Source organism: Octopus sinensis, linkage group LG18 (assembly GCF_006345805.1).
Source record: "Octopus sinensis linkage group LG18, ASM634580v1, whole genome shotgun sequence".
NCBI lineage: Eukaryota > Metazoa > Mollusca > Cephalopoda > Octopoda > Octopodidae > Octopus > Octopus sinensis.
The window spans coordinates 52,493,355-52,520,096 of record NC_043014.1 but is presented as its reverse complement, the minus strand read 5'-3'; the positions used below and the strand labels follow the sequence as shown (position 1 = coordinate 52,520,096).

The window sequence follows — 26,742 nt, the reverse complement described above, 5'->3', positions numbered from 1 at the left end:
TCTCTCTATGTATCTGTCTAATAGTCTGCATAACTATCTGTCTATTTCTCCATCAGTGTACTCTATTCATGTATCCATCTACCTCTCTATTTGTCCGTCTGAGTTCCCATTAATCTATCTAAAACTCTATTTATCTGTATATTTATTTGTGTGTCTGAATCTCAGCCTTTATATCTATCTCTCTTCCCCATACATCTATCTACCTAACTAGTTATCCCTTTGCATATCACTGTCGCTATAAGTGCTTGCGTGTGTGCTTATATGTACGCACAAGTATGCCAGCCATGGATTGCGTATTATTCCCTGTGACGGCCAGTGCCTAATTGCATATGGGAAATGCAAACCCTCGGAGGCTCTCTCTCTCGTTCTTTCTCCTTCTCTGTCTCCCCCTCTCTGTCTGTCTGTCTCTTCCCTATCCCTTCTCCTTTTCTCTACCCCTCTCTCTCTCCTGCTCAGTCTTTTGCGATTAATGAGTTCTATAGTTCTGGCAATTGTGTCAACGTTTAAGGCATCGAGCTGGCAGAAGCGTTTGCACGCCGGGCGAAATGCTTAGCGGCATTTCGTCTGCCGTTACGTTCTGAGTTCAAATTCCGCCGAGGTCGACTTTGCCTTTCATCCTTTCGGGGTCGATAAATAAAGTACCAGTTACGCACTGGGGTCGATATAATCGACTTAATCCATTTGTCTGTCCTTGTTTGTTCCCTCTATGTTTAGTCCCTTGTGGGTAGTAAAGAAACATATAGTTCTGGCAATTTTGTCAACGTTAATGCAAACTGCATGAGTAACAAGCACAGAAAATGATAACAAAGTTTTTTCGTATCTTACTTGGAAAATGCAAGACCACATCTTCTTCCAACCGCCATTCCAATCAGCATCATCTTCTACAAGACATCTTCTCTCTAGTAAACATAGCATAGACACACCAAACAATTACTCTGACACCCACAATGTTGCTAGATCAAGAATATTTTGACGCCGTCTGAGTTTGAAATACGTTATTAAAATTTCAAAATTTCAAATTAAATTATAGTTTGATAAACATAGTTCGTGGTTTCAAATACGATTGAAGGCAGAAAATGTATATTATTTCATTGTCTTCTTTTTATCATAAAACTGTTACTCGAAGTTTCACGTTCCCGACGAACATTTTCTAAAGATTTTGCAACTTTCACAAAAGCATATTGCTCTACATAGGTATTCGAGTATTATTTTACCGTCTTCTTTTGCATTTATGTGCCTACTTATGTAGTACGTATATATATATTATATATATATATATATATATATATATATATATATATCTATATATATATATATATATATATATATGTATGTATATATAATATATATATATATATAGAGAGAGAGAGAGAGAGAGAGAGAGAGAGATAATCCTGTACAAACTCTCGTGTGTTTACATATTTTTCACTCATTGGTGATGCCTTGTACTTAATGTGAAATTTATTTATATAAGATTCAGGAATCGAGGTGCCAGAAGGTTAGCTTCATGCAATCCGTAGTAAATATAAAAAAAAAACAGCTTTCAGGGACAATAGTGGATTATTGAGATGGTAGGTTGTGGATTTTTTTCATATCGAAGTACATTAAACTGAAAAAAAGTTCTTTTTATATTTCACGGTAGGGGACCAGGGTTGCCGGATATGCGAATAAGAATATAAGAGTTAAGAAACAGAGTAGATAAGATCCAGGCTAAATATGTTTCATAGGGAGCAGAACCTCAGAAGTGGTAAAATATCCAAGCGAGGTGTATACCACAGGCTACTCTTCAGGCCAAGGATATCTTGAAAAACACACACACACATACACACACATATACATATACATATATATGTATGTGTGTGTGTATATATGTATGTATATATGTATGTATGTATGTATGTATGTATGTATGTATGTATGTATGTATGTATACTAAATCGGCAGCTGCTTTTGGCCCATTTATAATAATATATTTGAGTTCTTCTTTCTCTATTTTATTATAAACAGAAATGGGTCTTATGCAATCAAGCCATAACATCACACTCCGGATTCGAACCGGTGACCAGAAAGGAGCAGCAACCGATGCAAACGTTTATGTTATATTATACGATACTTCGGATAACACCAGTGAGAAGATCCTTGTGGACAACTTCTGGAAAAATGATTTCAAAATAGGGGCCCTCGACACTTTTAATATTCAACTCCCGGAATCGTTCACAGAAGTGAAAAAAATTGAACTTTGGACCGAACAGTCTTCTGTCGAATTAACATCCTCAACTTGGTTCATACAAACAGTGGAATTGGTCCGTGGGCTTACTAGAAAGAGCGTAACGTTTCCTGTTTTCCGTTGGATAAGGCCATCCGTCCATTATTCTCTTTATCCTTGGGATACATTCTTACCACAGAATGATCCGGATAAGGAGCAACGAGAAAACGAAATCAAGTACAAACGTGAGATATATAAGTTAAAATATCAAGAAGGATCTCCAGCCACGGTGAGTATTTTTTAGAATGTTCAAATACAATCTATATTCCTTTTTTTTTAAGATGTTTTCGCGATTCAAAGAACGAATTGTAGCAAAGATCAAAGAAAAATTAACAAAAGGTAGCGAAGTCAGTACAGAAATCACGACTTTGATCTTGTATAATCTGCAAGTAAAATCTGTATCTGCAAAATAAATACCGAAAAGATTTCAGGGGAGAAAAATGCAATCCAAAAAGTTAATTCAACTCTTTTACTTCCTTACAACGGAAAATTAAGACATGTGTGAACAACCATTGGATGGATTATACCTGTAATTCAAAGGTCCTTCATTGTTACATTTAACCAGGTACACGTTAATTTAACGAGTTGGTTGGTCAGTTGACTGAACATTTGATTGTTCATCGTCGTAAGTGATGAAGAATCATCAACAACTGAATACTTGTTATCAAAAGAAACAGAAAATCAGAGGAATACAAAATAATATTCAAACAATGGGAATTGTGTTCATAATGTAAAGGAAATAATCATCAACGTTAACGACAATTTTCGTCAAGATATACAAGGGAGATAACTATCAAATTTTAATTCATTAAAAAAAATGTTCGGTCAGCATTCGTTGCTCAGATTCAATCTAGTTTTGCTTTGATTTTAATATCACTCAACACCTTCACTGGAGTCAATATACAGGTACCAGTGATATACTGGTGTTTGAGAATTCAGTTGACTATACACCAACCTCTGCCTCTCCCTGATAATTGTAGCCATGTCCAGTTGTAATCAATCACAAAATTGCCAGCCATCGACATGAAATCGAACATTTTTTATCGAGGGTCTGTCGATGATTCAAGGGATCACAGCCGCATTAGTATTGACTGCTGCTTTATATTATCGATCTCTTCTCCAGGAATCCTTGTAGGACTTGAACTCGGAATATAAAAAGAATCTCAAGATTAAATTGACGGTCACTTCACTGATCTTACCAGTCCAACTCCATTAACATAATTTATTATAATGAATTCAATAATGGAATCAAATTTGATAATCTCTTCCTAATTTTACTTGAACAGTTGGAAAGTTTGCCGGGTGATGAAGAATTCTCGTATGAATATCAGGTAAGAATTTATTTTGATATACATACATACATAGATACATACATACATACATACATACATACATACATACATACATACATACATACATACATACATACATACATGCATACATATGTATATATATATATATATACAAAAAAGGGTGGAATATAATTAATTTAATAAAATTAATAAATTTCACCTAGTAGATTTATCGGTATCGAAAAGACCATATTTGGTAAGGGTTATAATAATTATAATTAAGGGTTAATTGCAACAAGTTGCTCAAAACCACATACCGAAAATATTAGAAATAGCAGTCAAAATTGATCACTATTTCCACAATTTCCACTATTATCAGGTTAATAAAAATTATAGAAATTTTTACTACCAATGGCCTAGCGTACAAAAAAATTAGTCAATAGACTATATATTATTTAATATAAAATATCGTGTACACTAAAACAAATTAAGAGGCTTCCATCATAGGAATCCATTACGCTAGAAAGAACAGTTAAAGTCCAAACCAATAATTAGGGATAAATTCTCGAAGGGAATGAAAAATATGGTAAATGTTTTATTTTGCGTCCGGCGCTTCATGCAATCTTCCGACATTCTCTAGACTCTAGAGAAATATAGAAATATAGGAAGATTGCATGAAGCGCCAAATGCTCAGGTATACGTTATTTCTTGCATCGTAATCACAACGAAACCTTTCACTTCAGAGGCACCTATTAATGACCAAGTGGGAAGGGATTCTGAAGAATTGGTTCACTGGAATCACAACTGATTCCTGGAAGAAGCTGGATGACCTGACTAACATTTACTACAAAGAATGCATAACGAAACCAAAGGTGAGTACCACAAACCTGTTAGTTACCGTTTTAATTAATTTTTAATAAAGTGTGTCCCCTTATGATTGGACACATTGTAGTAACTTGATCTTGCACAATTTTGATGCCACAAGATAGCGCCACTAGTCCCACGGTACAACTCCCAATGGAAAGCTTTCGGCAACTACTTTGACACTTCATGTCCTGATTTGATCATATCCATTGGCTGTCACGATCATCTTGGATCGAACTCTACCGGAAAATTTCTCACAGTTACTTGAAAGGAAATAGAGTATGTTGTGAAAACTTGCACAGCTTTTAGAACTCAAACTAAACAAACGGAAGGGGACAGCGGCCATCTTATCTGATGTACTGTAGTAGTTATGAGGGAACGAAAGTAAGTTAGCATTTGGCTATTTCATATTCAAACAGGATTAAGTTAAATATTTAATGTGGTGAGTGGAGGCACATGGCCTTGTGGTTAGAGCAGCAGACTCGCGGTCGAGAGATTGCGGGTTCGAATCTCAGACCGGGCGATGGGTGTGTTTATGAGCGAAACACCTAAGCTCCACGTTGCTCCGGCAGAAGGTAATGGCGAACTTCTGCTGACCAACATTTGACAGACAGTTTTTAAAATGTTATCCATTTGTGACCATTCCATCAATTTTACTCATATATCAGGTATTTATTACTATATTTTCCAACATAGTTTTGTTAGCATATTCTTAAAGACTGTAAGGATTGATCTGAAGAGCATTTGAAATTTATTCTTGCAAGTTGAGCATATATTAGTTTGGCATCTAAGTTTTTTAAAGGTTTAATAAAAAATAGCGCAATAAATTCCAAAATTTAAAAAAACTGCGGGAACTTATTTTCCAACCCAATACATTGAATTTCTAGTGCGTCGCACAAAATGTTTTGCATTCTTTACAACAAATAGGCGCAGGAGTGACTGTGTGGTAAGTAGCTTGCTTACCAACCACATGGTTCCGGGTTCAGTCCCACTGCGTGACACCTTGGGTATGTGTCTTCTACTATAGCCTCGGGCCGACCAAAGCCTTGTGAGTGGATTTGGTAGACGGAAACTGAAAGAAGCCCGTCGTATATATGTATATGTATATATTTGTGTATGTGTGTGTATATGTTTGTGTGTCTGTGTGTCCCCCAACATCGCCTGACAACCGATGTTGGTGTGTTTATGTCCCCGTCACCTAGCGGTTCGGCTAAGGAGACCGATAGAATAAGTACTGAGCTTACAAAGAATAAGTCCCGGGGTCGATTTGTTCGACTAAAGGTGGTGCTCCAGCATGGCCGCAGTCAAATGACTGAAACAATTAAAAGAGTAAAAGAGAGAGTAAATACTACTAAAGTCGACATTATCTTTCTTTCCTCCGAATCGTTAAAATTTGTGCTAATCAGTTACTGTTAATTAACTGTAACTTCATCTCACACGAATAATGTTTGAAGGCCTTGTGCCTGTATTAGAAATAAATGTTTAAGTTTATTTATGTTTTCCATCTTAGGTTTGTTCATATTGGAAGGAAGACACGTGGTTTGGCTATCAACGACTTAACGGTTGTAACCCCAAATCAATAAAGTTATGTGAAGAAATCCCTTCAAAGTAAGTTAGCATTTGCCTATTTCATATTTAAACAGCATTAAGTTAAATATTTAATGTGGTGAGTGGAGGCACATGGCCTAGTGGTTAGAGCAGCGGACTCGCGGTCGCGGGATTGCGGGTTCGAATCTCAGACCGGGCGATGGGTGTGTGTATATGAGCGAAACACCTAAGCTCCACGCAGCTCCAGCAGAAGGTAATGGCGAACTTCTGCTGACTCTTTCGCCACAACTTTCTCTCACTCTTTCCTCCTGCATCTTGCAGCTCACCTGCGACGGGCCGGCGTCCCGTCCAAGTGGGGAACCTATACTCCAAGAAAACCGGGAAACTGGCCCTGATGACCCAAACGTGGCTCGAGAAGGAACAAACAATTAATGTTGTGAAAATACTTAGCGGCGTTTCTTCCGGCTCTTTACGTTCTGAGTTCAAATACCACCGAGGTCACCTTTGCTATTAACCCTTTCGTGGTCAATAAAATTAAGTAGCAGTCGACATGTCCTCTCTCCTTAGAATTGCTAACTTTTCAAACTGCAACGGACCGTTACGGATGATTTTGTAATTTCGGTTACTTATGCGCCAGGGAAACTGGGTAACAGGGCTTATGAGTTCTAGGGCTCAAGAAAAGTTAGATATTTAGGGATCGTTAAGCAACACAGAAGTCCACAGAGTATTTCAGATGACACAAAAAAATTTATGTTTTCCCATTTTGCTTTCAGATATTTATTGATTTTTGTTAATTCCTAAACTTAGATAAATTCATGTGTTGTGGAGAGAAAAAAATCATTTTCGCTTTTATTACTTCAACAAAAGTACTTTGCGCTACTGCTGAGAGTTCTCTTCTCCCTAAAACGTAAGGTTATGTAAAATTTACAAAATTCATAAAATATTTTTACCAAAGCAGACAACCAATAATTTCCAGTGATTCTCTTTTTCTTATTTTATTTCTTGCTTCTTGTAGACTTGGAGTGGATGAGGAGATGATGAAACCGATTCTGAAAGGAGAAACATTGGAAGGATTAATCCAAGAGAAACGACTGTTTTACGCAGACTTAGAAATTTTGGAAGGCATTGGTCACAAAGAAGGATTTGACGTAAGTGTATATTGTGTATATATGTATACGCTTTACTCTTACTTGTTTCAGTCATTTGACTGCGGCCATGCTGGAGCACCGCCCTTTAATCGAGCAAATCGACCCCGGGACTTATTCTTTGTAAGCCCAGTACTTATTCTATCCGTCTCTTTTGCCGAACCGCCAAGTGACGGGGACGTAAACACACCAGCATCGGTTGTCAAGCAATGCTAGGGGGACAAACACAGACACACAAACATATACACACAAACGCATATATATATATATATATATAGATATATACGACGGGCTTCTTTCAGTTTCCGTCTACCAAATCCACTCACAAGGCATTGGTCGGCCCGGGGCTATAGCAGAAGACACTTGCCCAAGATGCCACGTAGTGGGACTGAACCCGGAACCATGTGGTTGGTTAGCAAGCTACTTACCACACAGCCACTCCTGCGCCTATATATATATCGCTTTCATTCAACATCTTCTTTTCTAGTCATTCCACCATGTTGGACCGCTGAACTCTCTATAGTTTTTCTCTCTCCATTTTTGTCGTACTTTCCCCATTTCTTCCACATATTCCATTCTGTCGAAGAGCGTGGACTCAAAACATAAAAGACTTCTGCATTCTTCCCGACTATTAAACTAATACACCTACTTGTTGTTCCTACACCGGTCTTCCTCTTTTGGTGTTGTTGTTTTTTTTTTGGCCTTCTAATTCCACAGATCTCAATCCATTGGACTATTACATGTGGAGCGTTGTCGAGAGAGAGGTCAATGAACACACCCAAAGTTTCTTTGAAAGCTACCATAGTCAGAGTAGTGTCCCAAATGAACCAGGACCACTTGATTCGAGCATGTAGATGATTTAGATTTCTTGCAGAAGCAGTTGTTGAAGCTGAAGGTGGCTTTATTGGATAACATTATAGAAAAGAAGGTTTTATTTTTATCCTCATAGCATTTTTTGATAAGTAAAGTTATTATCTGTTATTATATATGTTTATTTTTTCTTTATATAATAAACATAAATCTGTCCTCAAAAATCTTATGCACCCAGTATATCTAGACATAGATATGTATGTACACATGTATATACATACATACATACATATATATATATATATATATATATGTGTGTGTGTTTATATGCGCGCGCATGTGTGTGTGTGTGAGTGTGTGTGTAACGTTAGCCATAATCTACGCTTGGTTTAAATAGAACAAAACGTTTATTGCAAGCACAAAAAGTAAGCATATCTAAAAGCAGGCAGTGCCGCTGTGGGACAACTGAAAACTTAGAGCAAATGTTAACAATGAAAATAATGTGTTTGTTTTTTCTTTCCTCCGGCGGGTTAATCTGACATATGGCAATAATATATTTATTTGCTTCTACTTGCTTCAGACGGATGGTTGTAAACAAGTGCATTACATTTTGACTCAGTTTATCAGCATTGCCAGGTTACTGCAATTTATGTGTTCTGTGTTGTTGAATGGATCAGGTTAGAAATTATTGATAAGCTATGGAATATGAGGGCATTGATGACGATCTGCCTCGGTAACATTCAATTCGAAGAAAACAAACCAAAACCTCAATAGATTCCATTAGAATAAGGAGTGTAATGTCTAAAATGTAATAATAATAATAATAATAATAATAATAATAATAATAATAATAATAATAATAATAACATCGAAAATTACCTTAAGAATGAGAACCCAGGTTCGAAATTTCCCCAAGACACTTGATGAAGGCTGGAGGGTATATCAGCCGAAACGTTGTGTTAACAACAAACAAGATGAGGACAAATATCCGTCAAATGTAAATAATGCAAATAATGTAATCAGTCGTGCACCCTCCCTGGGTCCAAGGGTGAACTTTTCCATAGTTTCCAGTTCTTTCTGGTGTGCTCCATGCAAACAATCAGCCAGGCTCCATTTTCCAGTCAGTTCTTTGACATTGTCAGCACATGAACGTATTTGACCATCTTTTGCTCTCTTCCGTTCCACACTTCCTGTTTTTGGGCAATGGGTCGTGACGCATCGTAAGTCCAAAATACGATAAGTTCCTGAACTTTACTTGCGACAACGAGAAATATAGCGGCGGCATTAGACAAATTCTTTCGTCATTGCTTCTGGGAAAGCACCAGAGCATGACTGGGAAGCGAGTAAGAAGGGAAATACTTCAAATAGGGGCAGCGTTAGGGAAATAAATAAATATTTAAGACCGAATCAGTCAAGTGATTTCTGTTTCACAGAGGATTCCACTTAATCAGCAGTCCTGACGCAATTTCGAATAATTTCAAATTGCCACACGCACTCAATTCTTTCTCGAGAACTTCAAAGAAAAACATCTCTTACCCCAGAGGCATTACAGACGACAACCCAGCATCTTCTCATACCACACAGAATCATATTACTTCTGAATGCCGTGGCGTGGTAGAACGAACAAAGCCCGTCTTCGAATATCTAATCCCTTTTACTTTCATCTCTCTCTCTATATATATATATATATGTGTGTGGTGTGTGTGTGTGTGTGTGTGTGTGTGTGTGTGTGTATATACTAGCAGTATCGCCCGGCGTTGCTCGGATTTGTTTCGACCCTGTAGAATTGGAATTTTTGAAAAGTAAAAATTTTGCATTATGTAGCTTGTTCTCTTTAAGTGAACATTTTTTTGGTTAAAATACACCGAAAAATGGCGACACAGCTGTCAAAAAATCGTAAAAGATAGGGATTTTCATAGAAAAAAAAGCACCTTTTTGATGTAAATAATTTTTGGTCTTAACATGGTTCGATTTGAATTTCTTCTTCTACGGAAGGAAGAGCAAGCCTTCTTCTATCATCCTCTCAATTTTAGTCAACTTGCGCCATAGGGTCTCGGAGGAGATGGTGTTAGTTAAAGGCTACCAAACCTGCCATACACAGACAACTTCAGCTTTATATAGAGAAAGATTACTACTACGATCAACGATTGTAAACTTATAACTATGGGATGAAATCGAAGACATATCCAGTTATATACGCACCATTTACTTTACTTAAACATTATATATATGTATCTATATATCTATATATATATATTTCAGTGTTGTGCTCCCATAGCTTTATTTATGCTAAATTCGGAAAACAATTTGGTACCAATTGCAATACAGTTGCAACAACAGAAGGGAGCAGATAATCCTGTAAGTATTTCAATAAAGATTTTGTTTCACTAAAATTTCCTTTTCTTTTCTATATTTTTGCATGTTTTGCATTGTCCAATTCTACTATATGGCTCAGAAACCTGGACGTTATCAAAGAAGCTTGAGAGGCGGTTGGATGGAACCTACACTCGCCTCCTTATGAGAGCTCAAAATCTCTCGTGGAAGCGCCATCCAACCAAAATGCAAATATATGGGAAACTACCACCTGTGTCATCTCTTGTGAAAGGTAGGAGAGTCCAGTTTGCTGGACATTGTTGTAGAGCTGAAAAAAAGGTAATTTCTACTCTCCTCCTCTGGAAGCCATCTACTCGCAATGCCAGAGGTCGCACACTCTCCTACCCTGATTTAATCTCCAGGGATACAGGCATCCAACAACAGGACCTTCGTAATGCCATGATGGACCGTGAAGTCTGGCGTAGCATGGTAATAATAATAATAAATATAATAATAATAAATATAATAATAATAATAATAATAATAATAATAATAATAATAATAATAATAATAATAATAATAATAATAATAATAATAATAACATCGAAAATTACCTTAAGAATGAGAACCCAGGTTCGAAATTTCCCCAAGACACCTGATGAAGGCTGGAGGGTATATCAGCCGAAACGTTAACAACAAACAAGATGAGGACAAGCATCCTTCAAATGTAAATAATGCAAATAATGTAAATAATGTAAACGGTTACGTGTCTACAATTTGATGATTATTTGAGGTTTGATATGGATATGAAGCTTCAAATTATTTTGTTTAAGCACTGAAATTCCCGTGTGCCTCTGTTTAAAGTGTTTTACTTATATCCACATAATGAAGAGCAACGTGTTTACAATTTATCTTATTAATATCTACTGCTTCACTTGAGTAATGGCGTGTGTGTGTGTGTGTGGTGTGTGTGTGTGTGTGTGTGTGTGTGTGTGTGTGAGTGTGTGTGTGCACGAATGTGTGTAAATGTGTGTACGTGTCTTTATAGTATTTTTGTAGCTGTCCATATAATTGACTGCTGAAGTATTGCACTTTTTCTTATCATTTAGGTCTTCCTTCCTACTGATGACTGGGGCGTTTGGACTCTTGCAAAGATGTGGTTTAACCTGGCTGATTCCAGCTACCATCAATCTGTTGTGCACCTAGGTATTATCATCATTATCATTATTATCATAACGAGCTGGCAGAATCGTTAGCACGCTCGTTCTGAGTTCAAATTCCGCCGAAATCGACTTTGCCCTTCATCCTTTCATACACACATATATTATACACACACACAATCATATATATATATATATTTATCTATTTATTTATTTATTTATTGTAGGTTTAACTCATTTACTGATGGAAGTGGTTGTTCTTGCTCAGCACAGGAATATGTCTGTGTCACATCCAGTCTACAAGCTTTTGGCTCCTCACACACTTTTCCTTTTGGCCATCAACAAGTAAGTTCCTTATATCTATTTACTGTTTTTCTTTTCTCTTTGTAATCGCAAGAGACGGCTTCTATAATTTTTAGTTTCGATTTCTTGAGGTTTTAGCAGCAACAAAATGTAAGTGAACCGTTCTTTTCAATTATACATTTTAGATGTATAAAAAAAGCTTTCGTGGTTAGCGATCTATAATGGTGAATGCCGAGAAAGATAGAGTGGGAGAGAGAGAGAGAGAGAGAGAGACAGAGAGACAGAGACAGAGAGAGAGAGACACAGAGAGAGAGACAGAGAGACAGAGACAGAGAGACAGAGAGAGAGAGAGAGACAGACAGACAGACAGACAGACAGACAGAGACAGACAGACAGACAGACAGACAGAGACAGACAGACAGACAGAGACAGACAGACAGACAGAGACAGACAGACAGACAGAGACAGACAGACAGAGATAGAAATTTAGTGAAAGTATTTTAAGGGTCACAGAACCAAGTATCTCGACATGGATTCTGTTATGTCTAATTGTGGCGTGTACAACATCGATGAAGCCGTAGAGTGTCTTTGGATTTCAAATTAGGAACATGTTAATAAAAATACACGAATGACATGTGTGCAGTTCGTTTGTTTATGTGTGAATAATTCTATTTGTGCATAAAGCATTTTGAATTTGCTTAATCTGTTTATAGACTTGCATTCGAAAGACTTGCATCACCCGGAGGTTGGATCGATAAAACAATGACAATTCAATCAGGTGGACTGGTTGAGCTGTTTCATAAAGGGTAAGATATTTTCAAGACATCGTCTGAATTATGCAGATCTGAGCTCAAGTACAATTTACTCTACGTCAACTACTTATTTTGTTTGTTAAATTATTTTGTAGGTAGCCTACGCAACTGTATATATATATATATATATATATATTATATATATATATATATATATATATATATATATATAATAGAAATATTAAAATTACTAAGTCTCTCTAAAGGAGATTACGGCAGCGTTACTGGATATTAATAGTTATCGCCAAACTAATATGGTAGTCTATAAATATAAGACTAATGGACGCAGGTTCGTGTGTCATATAGCTAGCTAGAGGCGATGGCCTCTTGGAGCTAGTCAGCGACAGCTTTAGTCTTATATTTATAGACTACCATATTAGTTTGGCGATAATATTAATATATATATATATATATATATATATATATATAGCGGCGTACGCACACTTTGGTCTCTTATATGTAAGTATACATTTTTCTAAATCTTGTACGACTCTATTTCTGTCTATCAACCCCTTCACTCTTATTCGTTCATTCCACTATTCGTTCTTTCATTCCCCCTCTCACACATTTCTTTGCCTTCTCTTCTTGCTCACTTTCCCTCCACTTTTCACTTCACTGTGTCCCTGTCATTTTTTTCTCGCCCCTCCTTAATTCTTCTTTCCCTCTGCTTCTACTTCTCTCTCTTCTCTTCCCACGTGACCGGCGTTCGGCCAAGCCTGTTCTTTCTTTCTTGGTCTGGCCGTTGTCCGTGCAACATCGATATTCCTCCCTGTGTTTGTGAAATCTTCTATCCCTGCCGTAAGGCTTCATTTCCACACACGCCAGCTTAATTTAATTCGTCCTTAGTCGAAAGACACCTGTTGTTATGTCCTGTTATTATTTTTATTGTATTTGTGTAACATTGTCCATTTCTTTTCGTCCTTGTTTTCCTATACATTCGCTGCTTTCTTCCAAGGAATCTAATGCTCTTTGCTTAGTTTTTCCTTGGGGTCGGCCAGATTGGAGCAATCTCGAGTATAATCAGCCGAAATTGCGAAGATATTCTGGTACTCGACTGAGGAAAGAAAACTTGGAATGACCCGTCCTTGTTTTCTTTGTATTGTCTATCTGGATGTTTTGTTGTCCCATCTTTGTATTCATATTTCACAGAAATAAACACTTTTTGCTTTTAAATAGTGGTAATATCTGTATTTTGCTTTTTTAAGCTTGCAACGATGGGACTTTTATCGAGATGGAATTCCTGCTAATGATTTCGCAAACCGAAAAGTAAGTAATTTTCATTTTGTTTATTGTATTTGTTTAGACTCAGGTTAAACTTTATAGAGTGGGGAGACCCACGGTATTGTTGCCGTAATTATTCATTCTAATTAGAAGGATCTAAAACTCCATCGAATGTGTTCCTGTATGGTTTTTGTACTTCTCACCACATCGAGCTTTTGATGTTTTGTAGTTTAAATCAAAGCAACCCCTCTCACGCAGATCTTTAATCAGACATGTTACAGAGATTTCCTTTTCCTGTCCTTTATCCATGGTGTTTTATTTCCAAAGCCAGAGCGCTACATCAAATAAGCTGTACTCAGCAATTAATCCTATTTGTATGAACAAACGATGTAAATCTTGAAGCAGTGGATTGCCGTTTCTAGCAAAGCGAGAAACCTTGGAGCGGTTCTCTATGTGTTTATATGAGCATTAGTAAATATTCATGCAACTTACGCAGTAATTAATTATTTGGATCTCTAGTGATAACGAATTTCTCACAACGAAATCTTACGTATGAACATAGCTTTAGATGTAGATTAAAACGACCACTTTCATTGCTATTGACCGGGGGTTCTATCTGCACTGTTATTGTAATATAAGCAACTCATTTTTTTTTTTGACACGTTTCAATTTGCCCGAGTAAATATCACTCTTGGTCTCTGATTTCAGGTTGACGACCCGAAAGTTTTGCCCAACTACTATTTCAGAGATGATTCGCTTGCATTGTACAACTCAATATATAAGTATGTATCCAGCTATATAGATATCTACTATGGTAAGTATATCGATTTGGTTATCCTTTTTATATATTATATTACATTAAAGAGAAATGGACAAGAGAGGAGGAATCGAAAGCGTTGGACAAAAGAGAATGATCGGAGACATTTAGTAATGTTATGTCAGTGGAACCAAGTAGAGGGAAAATATGCACACACTCGCCCACACATGTGTGTCAGTGATAATCTTATTGAATATGGCTGAGTCTTTGTTCGAGTCTATGTTTGTTATACCGTTATGGAGCACAAAGGCGGTGATCTAGCAGAATTGTTAGCACGCCGGGCGAAATGCGTAGTCGTATTTCGTCTGCCGTTACGTTCTGGGTTCAAATTCCGCCGATGTCGACTTTGCCTTTCATCCTTTCGGGGTCGATGAATTAAGTACCAGTTACCCACTGAGGTCGATATAATCGACTTAATCGACTTAATCCGTTTGTCTGTCCTTGTTTGTCCTCTCTGTGTTTAGCTCTTTGTGATTAGTAAAAAAATATATACCGTTATGGAGCAGTGCCTTGTGTTATGCATTTTGCGTTGAAAGGTAATTTCACCATTCACGTTCGAGACAATAAATGTGAGACGGAAATAAATGGTGAAGGTTACGGCATTGAACAAAAATTTGTGAAAGTCATGCACATCTGTGACTGCAGATCAATAACTGCAAACAAGTTAAAGGACTTAGAAAATTACTATTTTTTTAAAATCTACAACGAGAGATATTCAGCAACAGTACTTTGGGGTAAAGATTGTTTGCCAACATAACATGTTGCTGAATATCTCTCGTTGTGAGATTTTAAAAAATAGTAAGGACACAGATCGTGTCGTATAGCCAGCTGGAGACGATGTCTCCTGGGGCTAAATTACAGCAACATTCGTCCTAAACCAGGACTGCCATGTTATGTTGGCAAACAATCTTTATTCCAAGTTAAAGGACCATTAATAAATATTAATAAATATTGATATGCGTGTAAATGTGTGTGTGTGTGTGTGTGTGTGTGTGTGTGGTTAAGAAGATTGCTTTGCAGCTTTGTAGTTTCGGATTAAGTCCCAGACTATGGCACATAAGACAAATGTTTGAAACAGCGAGGCTGGCAGACTCGTTAGCACGACGGCCAAAAGGATTAGCGGCAATTCGTGCGTCTTTGTGTTTTGAGTTCAAATTCTACTACGGTAGACTTTGCTTTTCGCCATTTCGGTGTCGATAAAAAACAAGTACCAGTTGTGTACTGGGGATCGATGTATTCGGAAGTTCCCCCCTCTTCCCACAATTACAGGCCTTTTACCAAAATCTGAAACCGATACATGTGTAAACATAAGGTGGTGAGCTGGCAGAATCGTTGGCACGCCGGACAGAATGCTTTACAGCATTTCGTCCGTATTTATATTTTGAGTTCAAATTCCGTCGAGGTCGACTTTACATTTCATCCCTTCGAGATGTCTATGTGAGCATACTAAGAGGTTTGCAGCTCATTAATTAGCTATGACCACACAGCATTGATTGGAATTCCATTAAATAATAATCTCTAATTACAAGCTCTAGTAAAAAAAAAAAGCAGCAGTTCACTGTGTCACGGGGAGAAAATATATTCATTACATTATATCTGACTTGATTATTTTTAATTAATATTTTTTTTTTGTTGTTATAACGCAGTTTGCCAATAATTCTACAGTTGATTTTTAAGTCTTTTTTGTTGTTAATTATAATTTCAGTTAATGAAAACGATATTAGTGATGACTGGGAGATACAAGATTGGATAAAAAGTATGGCCGTATCACACGAAGATGGTGGCTTACAGGTATTTGATGTTTATAATTATTGAAGACTGTTGTTGTTGCTGTTGTTGTTCTTGTTCTTGTATTTTAGCCGAAGTCTTTTAGATTCCACAATCAATGGTTTTCGTTTCATCTATGGTCTTCCTCAGTCTTCCATTGCCAAAACCAAGTGAGGATTTGACTATGTCTCGGTTATGTTATTTGCAATATGTAATTAATAATCACCTCATGTTAATGAAACGTGTGTAAGATGATGTGACTAAAATCGCTCTCTCTCTCCCTCTTTCACACACACACACAAACATTCACACACACACAGATCTGTGAATATATATATATATCCAAACGATCTTGAGATTATTTATGTTATTATCTGTTATTATGTTATTATCTGTAATAATGTTATTATCTGTTATGTTTTTAAGTCAAATATTGCAGAGGTCTACTTTGGTTTCTCATTATTCCGGAGTTAATTACATAAATCAATAGGGGAGTGACGGGAGGAGGCTAATTAATTTTTTTCATTACAGAAGGAACGATAAATTAAGTACCAGTTGTGTACTGGGCTCTATCTAATCGACTGACCTCCTCCCCAAAAATTCCGATCCTTGTGCCTAGATTAGAAAAGAATATCTAGGTTAAACTTCACCGAGAACCAGTGGAAGATTTTCCCGGATCACATCACATTACTTTCATAATATCGTTCTTGTCTGCTGTTCGGGAACTTTACCCAGACACGAGACCGTATCTTTTGTGGACTTTCTCCCAATTTCAAACATTTACGTCACTCTTAACATTGAGTGCGATTCAATCAACCCCTCCCCTTAGGTCAGCTGTAGCATTAGAAATATTTCTGTAAAAGTGCTCCCTCGTCTGAGACAGAGCTTCACACAAAATTGTTGTACTTCCAAATCCTTCGCTGCTCACTTTGCGACAGATCGCCAGGCGCATTAAACATATATTCCTATAGCATGTGTAAATATAATTCGAAACTGATGTAGCACGATGTGACTATTATGAAATAGGACATAATCATCCATGCGTAATACTTTGCAGTAACAAATATGCAACGCCGACTGGATTGCGGCAATGTTTAAAAGCGTAATTAATTTACTGGACGCACTACGTAACACTCTCTCTGTCTCCTTCTGTCTATCAAGCTAGCTAGCTCGCTTGCTAGTTAGCTAGCTAACTATATACATACATGCATACATTATATATATATAATAAGCGTTTAAATTTATGTAAGTTTGGATTTATTCCCTAATATTTTATTATTAATATATATATATATTATATATATAATATATATAATATATATATATATATATATATATATATATATATATATATATTAATAATAAAATATTAGGGAATAAATCCAAACTTACAGGGAAAAAATCAGATTTAGGATTAAATCCAATTTTAGTATAAATATATAATATTAATATATTTAAATTAGAGATAAAACCACTATTAGGCAATCAAACAATGAAAAACATAAGCCATACAAAAATATATATATATATATTGCATTTTACATACCTACCTATCAAGCTATCAAGCTATGCGTCTGTATGTCTCTTCTCTCTCTCTCTCTCTCTCTCTCTCTCTCTCTCTCTCTCCCTCTCTCTCTCTTGTGTATCTCCCACATTCCTCAGACTCCATAAATTTAAACGCTTTCAACACTAACATCTAAACAGACATCTGATACACGTTTCCTTCATCTTCTATTAATGCATAAACAAATACCAAGGTTGGGCTTTGTTTTAAACACCCAGGAGAACATAAAAACTTGGCAAAACCTAAATACCGTCTTCGGTGAAAGTGTGTTACTAGTTTTGCTGTCTCATATGTTTTACTAGGGACATTGAAAAACTCACATTATAAATTTTTACTTGTTTCAGTCTCTGAATTGCGGTCATGCTGGAGCAGTGTCGTTGAACAAATCGACTGCAGTATTTGCTTTTAATATGGTGCCACTTCTGTTAGTCCCTTTTTATGAATTGTTTGTTTACGAGGATCAAACACCATTTGTTAAATGAGGAGGGTACAAATATATATATGTATGTATGTATATATGCATGTATGTATGTATATATATGTCGCCATGATAGATCGTTAGCCACTACACATTTTTTTCTCTCCTTGTTTTTTCTGTGTCCCTTTCTGCAGAAGAGCGTAGGCTCGAAACGTAAAAGATTTTTTTCTATTCCTGAGCGTTATACTAATACATCTGTTTATTTTGTACACCACCTGTCTCTTCGTTCTTTGTATTTTTCGTAAACTCTCCCTATATATATATAATATAATATATATATATTATATATATATATATATATATATATATATATAATATATATATATATATACAGAAGCGCGCGCCTCTCCCGTCCACACGTATATCTGTATATATGAATGTATATGTATATAGAAAACAAACCCCAAGATTGTTTATAAGGTATTTAGTTACACCGTCTTACGTATGTTTCATTAACAGAATGCGACTATTGGTCACATAATGTAAATTACATAATCAAGACTTTCTGTGAAATTGTCAGGGGCGCATAACTCTTAATCGCAGCACCAGTGGACATAGCTAGCAACTGCATTTGATTAGCTACAACAAATGCTGTATATAAATATGAACTAAATGGGAATAGAGCTGAACAGAGAGAAGCTAATCTCGCCCCAATATACAGCACTTCGCTCAGTTAATCTACTACGGTTCCTTGCCATTTCAACAATATTGAATCCTGTCTTCTTTTTCAATGCAATAATGTTACATATGAAACGTTTCTGACGATTTTACAGTAAGAACTGATTATATAGCTTCGTTGTTAATGAAACACGCGTAAAAAGGTGTGATATGATGTATTATAAACAGTCACTCGTATTTTCTTTTCTACATCAACTCTGCGTAGCACACAAACCTGGATTTTAAATTAAAAGGTACAATTACACAACATATGAACGGAAATGCTCATAGTTTTTTTTTTAAATACTGGTTATTTGTCACGCAATTTAAGATTCACATTGCACTGGCGGAATATTCATATATATATATATATATTAATATATATATATAGGGAGAGAGAGAGAGAGAGAGAGAGAGAGAGAGAGAGAGTAAAATTATAACAGTGTAAATTATAGCCTATATCGAATAGAACATTTGTCAGCATGTAACAGCAGAAAATATTTTAACTATTTCAAGTAAGATGTAAGTTATATGGTAGCGTTGAATTTCTATTGTACAAGATAAGATACAGCAATACAGCAATAAATACTTATTTTGGTAGTTTTGACTTTAAGAGTCACTCCTAGCGTGTGGTATTTATGTATAGTAATACCCCCTATATAATATAAATAAATATATTTAAGAGAAAAATTGGTGGATTTTTCTCTTATGAGGTTTTTCACACTAACTACTTAATAAATTCTTATAAAGATTTTATCCTATTTTCAAATTGTATGTATATATATATATATATATATATGTATATATATATATATATATATATATATATATATATTATATATATATATATATATATATATATTTGTGTGCGTGTGTATGTGTTTATCCCCACCCCTTGAGAACTGGTTTGACGGATAATGTCCCGCTCTTAAAAACAAGTGCTCTGTGGGTGATTCGTTCAACTTCTTCCTTCAAAGCGGTGACCCAGACCAATGAAGGAAACAACAGATAAAAAGATGCAGCTTCATTGGTTCTTGTGTTCTTACAAATCTGTTCATGGTACAAAAACGATTCTGTTGCCGCTATAAATCGATTGACCTGCTAAAGATAGAAGCCAAATAAACCTCACATTTATACCCTTCGCGTTTTAAGAAGGGATGACCTATTGCATTATTTTGTCCTTGATGCACAATGCCTGAAAGAAAAATAGGAATATTTATTGATTTAATATCTCTGTTTCTTGTCCCTCAAATACTGAGCAAGTGCTACACAATATAAACTCCTTTCGTGTTCTTTTCTCTATTAATCTATAGAGCTGATGTACCGAATCTAAACAACTCAGATATTTATAACATATTCTATTTTCATCAAGTCGTATTAATATTGGTTAAATACTTGGTGCTGTTGTTTAGAGATAGCAAACACTTTGGAGACATTTCCTAGGGTTGTTTCACGTTTATAAGATCTGTTGCGTTATTCACACATCCGAAGTGATTGCCTTATGAGCTCTTTCATTTTTACTAAGATGGCAGAGCAGTGGTTCTCCTAAGGTGGGCTGTAAAACACTTGAGCATCACAAGGAGACGTATCGAATGCTCCAGGGTCTTAGAAAATCTATACCACTACCACTGTACTGTAAGAAATGTGCTATTGATAATGTTGTTTATCACTGTACTGTGAGAAATGTGCTATTAATGTTGTTTCCATAATGTTGTATCATTGATAAAACAGCAACGTATAGTTTTTCGATATTTTTCTACGTTGAAGTTTAAAACATTTCAAAAAATACAAATTTTTGTAGTTTGTGATTTAAACAGATTCAGCAATCGATTTTAGCAGTTTGGTCAATCACGCAGAAATTTCCTAAATCCGTTGGCTTCATACAAAATAGTTGAATAAGAAATATTTTCTATTATCTTTCAAAGGGTTTACCAATGAAAGATGGTATTGGTCACGTGTCTTCAAAGGAAGAATTAAAATGGATTCTAGCCGTAATTATCTTCACCTGTAGTGTGACACACGCCGCTGTCAACTTCCTGCAATATGAAGAATATGGTTTCCCTGCAAACTATCCATCGATGCTAAGGACACCGCTGTTAAAAGACAAAGTAAGTTTGTTTTTCGGTTAAAGGAAATGTGTTATTACGTGTTAATGTACGCTAGTATTTTATATCTGAATATGTGATAATACATTCTGGTGTGTGATAATATATGATAATGTATTCTATATAACAATTTACGATAAGATATAAAATTAGAATATCTGAGAGTATGAGATGAACTGATAATGTGATGTGATTAAGTAAGAAAATGTGTAACGTGAGGAAACGAATGACTTGAGACTTGTGTGAGGTGGAGAATTTTTGGAAGGGAAAAAGACTGTGCCGGAGGTGGTAATGAATAGCAGTGGTAACGGAAAATACTGGAAAGGAATAAATATGGCGCTACTGAGAAATACTTGTTTGTGAAGTCTTGCCGATTTTGTATACGATCCAAGATGAAATATGTACGTTGACACAGGCAGGTCGCACCAGAACGAAGACATTTGAAATATACCCCCAAATATAACTGATACAACTGTATGCAGGTTCTCTCTCGGGAGGACGTCCCGGGTATAGTTCTGCAAATTATATATATATATATATATATATATATATAATATATATACAACATATCTGTAGTTACGCTGCTAGTCCACATTCAGTAATCATTCTGCTCACATGAGTCGAGATCAAACGAGCTCTAGTGTCTTTACCCAGATGAATGCGTTTTCACTTCCTCTTTTACCGGTTATTTATATTTTAATGTTTCACTATTTTACGTTTCAGGAACCTAAAACAGAGAAAGACATCATTGATGCTCTGCCTGAAAAGGACCAAATCCTCGATGTGTTATCAGTGACACATTTGCTAAGTTCAAAAGGAACGAATTCTTTGGGATATTTCGAAACGCGCTACATCTATGATCCAAAAGCTCTTGGTTGTATTACAAAGTAAGTATTATTATCTGGATATAATTTTTAAAAATATATATCGTCCATAATGAATTTAACGTATGTTGCAGTGATTGTCGTTATCACGTGTATCCGCTTACGATTGTCTTATTTCCTTTCTTTTTCACTTATTCTATTTCACTCTTTCTGTTTCTATTTTAGCTTCCAATCAGACCTGAAAAAAATTGGGGAAGAAATCAGAAAAAGAAATAAAACATTACATATACCTTACGAAGTTTTGGACCCTGTGAACGTTCCTAATGCCATCAGTATTTGAATATATATAATATATATATATATATATATACTCTGGAAGCCGTTTACCATCATAATTGCAACACGCCTGAATACACTGAAATCAATAAAACAATTAAAAGCATCGAATATATATATATATAATATATATATATATATATATATATATATATATATATATATATATATATATATATGTATGTATGTATGTATGTATGTACGTATGTATGTATGTATGTATGTATATACACGCAATGGTGAGGAGGATATCTCACTTTAGAGATATAAAAAGGTTAGGATTTAAGAAGGAAGACTTCGGCAATTATGCTGAAGAAAGAGAATAACTGTGTCTATTCATAACTTCTTTGTTAATAGGTCTGTTTCCCCACTCAGTTAATTGTTGGTATAATTTACCAATCTCTCAGTCAATATTTGTCCAAGCGACACCATTTACTAAATATTTCTGATATGACATTTAAAACGTTAACGAACTTATTGAAGTTCGCGATTTCTAGTTGCTGTCCGCAATCCCCAGCTATTTCACTCGTTGCTGTCTGGTTTACATCTTCCATTTATTTTTCATTTTATGATATTGCGGTTTTTCCCATTTCAAGTTTACTTCTGCAGTTTCATCTGAATGGGTCAATTTCTTTTGAATTAAATTAAACATATAAATTGAATTATATTAAACATATGAAAATGTTGTTTGTAAAGTATACTAGCCATCTCAATATGGCTAACCACTAAGGGTGGGTGTTACTGTAGCTTTTAGCCCCAGATCATCGTCTCCAGCTGGCTTTAGGCACACTTTCTATGCCCTTATGGTATTTGCAAGGGGGGGCATCCCTCTCTCGTAAACCTAAGTGACACGCACGGACTGCAGTTTCTAGGTATTTGCCTGTCTTCGGCGTACGGCAGTCACCGGTTTACGATGAAAGGGAGACCTGTTTGCAAATACTTATTGTTTTTCTAGTAACTTCCGTCACTGATTTCGAAAAACTGTCTGCAAGCAATAATAAATCTCTGAACGAGATGTAAAATATGGTAAAATGTTTCAATATAAATTTATGTATTTTATATGCGAGCAACCAGCTTTGTTAAGCGAAGAATTACAAGATTTATAACTATTGCTAACAGTAAGATGTTGTGCTTATGTTATACAGCTGTGCATTAAATATAGCAAAGAAATAAAATATTATTTCTCTCTTACAGTATGCTTGGTGTTATTGTTTTCAAAACGTTTATTCTTTTATTCTTTTATTCTCGATGAAAGCAAGGAATCCAAGTGGTAAAATTCTGTGATCTCTGGTTAAATCATTTGAAATTGTTATAGATTAGTTGGACGTCTTAAAATGTTTATAATTCTCTGTTTATAATTCCGTCATAAATCTCTGCAAAAATCCTTTCCCAAGAATACTTCTTCATTTGCTGGAATAAGAAAATCCGTTTTTATCTTGGAAACGACAGCGATTTAAAACTTTTGTGGTAAAAACATGACGTTTATTGGTGGTGGTGGTGGTGGTGGTTATGGTGGTGGTAATGCTACGTTCTGAGTTCAAATTCCGCCGTGGTCAACTTTGCCTTTCATCCTTTCGGGATCGATTAAATAAAGTACCAGTTACGCACTGGGGTTGATATAATCGACTTAATCCGTTTGCCTGTCCTTGTTTGTCCCCTCTGTGTTTAGCCGTTGCCATACTGGAGTACCGCCTTGAAAGGTTTTTTTTCTTTTATAGCGACGAACTGGCAGAAACGTTAGCACGCCGGGCGAAGTACTTAGCAGTATTTCGTCTGCCGTTACGTTCTGAGTTCAAATTCCGCCGAGGTCCACTTTGCCTTTTATCCTTTCGGGATAGATTAAATCAAGTACCAGTTACGCACTGGGGTCGATATAATCGACTTAATCCGTTTGTCTGTCCTTGTTTGTCCTCTCTGTGTTTAGCCCCTTGTGGGTAGTAAAGAAGTAGGTAATGCTACTTGTTGTTGTAATCCTTGTCACCCACATGAAGATGGTGGTTGTGGAGGCTTTGTTGTTGTTGCAGCTGCGAGTCCCCTTGGTGTTACTATGGTTCTTGCTGTTGTTACGTCAGCTTCCGTTCTGAGAGCGTTGAAAAAGTTGGTGTCGATGATATTGCTACAAAATTGACCCGAAAATTTTCAAACTCACATTTTCACCTTGGTAACTGAATAGCCTCCTCCGAGAGATTACTGAAACATGTCACGTCTACTTCTCACTGCTTGTCTCCCTTTTATTATCAACCCTGTCGCCAATGTAAAAAAATTATTGTTTTATAACGACAGATGACAGCACAATAGCTGTTAATTACAGAAGTCATAGATTGACAAACCATTTTTGCCAACAGTTTCAAAGGCAGTGGAAAATCAATAAAACCAGACCTGGTACTACACTGCTATTTTATTTCATTGACTCCGAAAAGATGAAAGTCAAAGTCGACCTCGGCGGAATTTGAACTCAAAACGTAACGGCAGACGAAATAGGGCTACGCATTTCGACCGGCGTGCTTAACGTTTCTGCCAGCTCGCCGCATTTTTTTTTTTTTTTTTGTGTGGCAAAAGAGTACAGAAGAGATCGCAACCACTCCCTGCCGGAGCCTCGTGGAGCTTTAGGTATTTTCGCGCAATAAACACTCACAACGCCCGGTCTGGGAATCGAAACCGCGGTCCTACGACCGCGGGGCCATTGCGCCTCCACCTGTTTGACTCTTTCTGTCAAACCAAAGGATTAGTGGGATGTAAACAAACCAACGTAGGACATAAAGCGTTACACACATATGGGATACACACGCATATGCACTCACACACACACTCGCGCGCATTCATACAAACACACACACACACACACACACACACCACACACACACACACACATAAGCACACATTCACATACACACATAAGCGCACAAACAACGGACTTCCACAGTCTCCGTCTACCAAATTCACTCATCATCTTGCAACAAATATTTAGCCCGGGGACACAATAGAAAAACATTTGCTCTGGGTGCCGCACTGTAGAACCGAACCCGAAACTACGGACATTTTAAACGGTGCCCCAGCATGGCCGCGGCCATCGGGCTAAAACATTTTAAAGGATTTTAAGGATATACAAAGAATTTCTTAATGATTTAAACAACCGAGAACTTAAAGAACACGCAACTACGCAAAATTAGTCGCGATTTTAGACAGATAAACGGTGGTGCCTCAGCATGGCCGCAGCTCTGAGCTGAAACTAAAAAAAGAAAGAGAGAAAAAAAAGAAAAAAAGAAAGAGAGATTGCTTTTTCAAAGTTAACTTCTAAAAAATTTCTTCCGAGCCAGGATCAACGATTTGAGGATAGAGTTGTCTCCCATGTTTTCAATTGGTACTTACGTAATTTATTCCCTTGATATTGAGAGTTATTTCCCTTGACATGATTTTATTCGGTTTTTAGTTTTGGAGTCAATGACTTCGCAAAATGCTTTTACAAAATATCGATAAAATTAAAAAATATATATAGTTAAATGTTATATATCGTAAGACGAGCGATAGACTGGACTATCTTTGTTATTCGGATAAAATTATTGAAAAATTTACAGGCGTGCTTGTGTGGTAAGAAGCTTCCTTCGCAATCAAGTTTTACATTTTAGATTTTATGTTTTCGTTTTCCGTTTTTAGTTTTCAATTTTTTTCTTTTTTTTTGTTAACCTTCCGCGTTTTCTATGTTGCCCTCTCTGATTTTTCCCTATATATATATATAGGCGGCGAGCTGGCAGAAACGTTAGCGCGCCGGGCGAAGTGCTTAGCGGTATTTCGTCTGTCGTTATGTTCTGAGTTCAAATTCCGCCGAGGTCGACTTTATCTTTCATCCTTTCGGGGTCGATAAATAAAGTACCAGTTTCGCACTGGGGCCAATGTAATTGACTTACTCCCTTTGTTTGTCCTTGTTTGTCCTCTCTGTTGTTTAGCCCTTGTGGGTAGTAAAGAAATATATATATATATATATATATATATATATTATATATATATATATATTATATATATATACACACATATAACTGTGTATGTACAGGATGTGTGTGTGGTGTGTGTGTGTGTGTATTTAGGATTGACCATGTTGCCAGTTTAGCCAATAAAAACATACTCACTTTATATTTGGTGCTTATTTGCTTCAGCTTCGTTTATTTTTTACATTAATCTTATCTTATTTCGGCCAGAATTCTTTCGTCACACTTCTGTGACCTCATCATATATATATGTGATTTCAACCTGATGTTAAAGGGCGTATGATCGTCCTTTAGGTGCCATACGTATGTTGCGAATGACGTTGTGTTGCGTCTCTCCGGACCCTGAAAGAAGATCTGTTTGTTCAGGCAAATTTTAAATTTAGATATTCACATGATCCGACATAAGTTTTAATGTGTGTTCCAGTGTTGGCATTGATGTTCCTGATATTTGTGCCGCTTCTGTTTGAGGCTACTTTT

General features: G+C 36.2%; 2 protein-coding genes across 5 annotated transcripts in view; one reads left to right on the top strand and one right to left on the bottom strand.

Annotated features, from left to right (window-relative positions):
* The first annotated feature begins 1,958 nt into the window (after positions 1-1,958).
* The window catches only part of LOC115221275 (allene oxide synthase-lipoxygenase protein), a 34,823-nt gene continuing 10,039 nt past the window's right edge, over positions 1,959-26,742 (top strand). Inside the window, exons 1-15 of one of the 3 annotated variants that reach the window (XM_036511055.1) lie at positions 1,959-2,495; positions 3,553-3,597; positions 4,302-4,430; positions 5,933-6,030; positions 6,986-7,121; positions 10,191-10,283; positions 11,348-11,444; positions 11,626-11,743; positions 12,415-12,507; positions 13,719-13,779; positions 14,443-14,548; positions 16,257-16,342; positions 20,943-21,125; positions 21,846-22,009; positions 22,172-22,319. In XM_036511055.1, coding sequence (XP_036366948.1) covers positions 2,010-2,495; positions 3,553-3,597; positions 4,302-4,430; positions 5,933-6,030; positions 6,986-7,121; positions 10,191-10,283; positions 11,348-11,444; positions 11,626-11,743; positions 12,415-12,507; positions 13,719-13,779; positions 14,443-14,548; positions 16,257-16,342; positions 20,943-21,125; positions 21,846-22,009; positions 22,172-22,286 — 2,010 coding nt within the window. In that variant the 5' untranslated portion in view covers positions 1,959-2,009 and the 3' untranslated portion in view covers positions 22,287-22,319. Of the gene's footprint in view, positions 2,496-3,552; positions 3,598-4,301; positions 4,431-5,932; positions 6,031-6,985; positions 7,122-10,187; positions 10,284-11,347; positions 11,445-11,625; positions 11,744-12,414; positions 12,508-13,718; positions 13,780-14,442; positions 14,549-16,256; positions 16,343-20,942; positions 21,126-21,845; positions 22,010-22,171; positions 22,320-26,742 lie in introns of those variants that run through there. The other 2 variants (XM_029791422.2, XM_036511054.1) reach the window with 2 other exon arrangements.
* LOC115221688 (allene oxide synthase-lipoxygenase protein) overlaps positions 17,892-26,742 on the bottom strand; it is a 29,811-nt gene continuing 20,960 nt past the window's right edge. The window contains exon 16 of one of the 2 annotated variants that reach the window (XM_036511053.1): positions 17,892-17,929. The gene's annotated coding sequence lies outside the window, so the exon portion shown is untranslated. Of the gene's footprint in view, positions 17,950-26,742 lie in introns of both variants that reach the window. The other variant, XM_036511052.1, reaches the window with a different exon arrangement.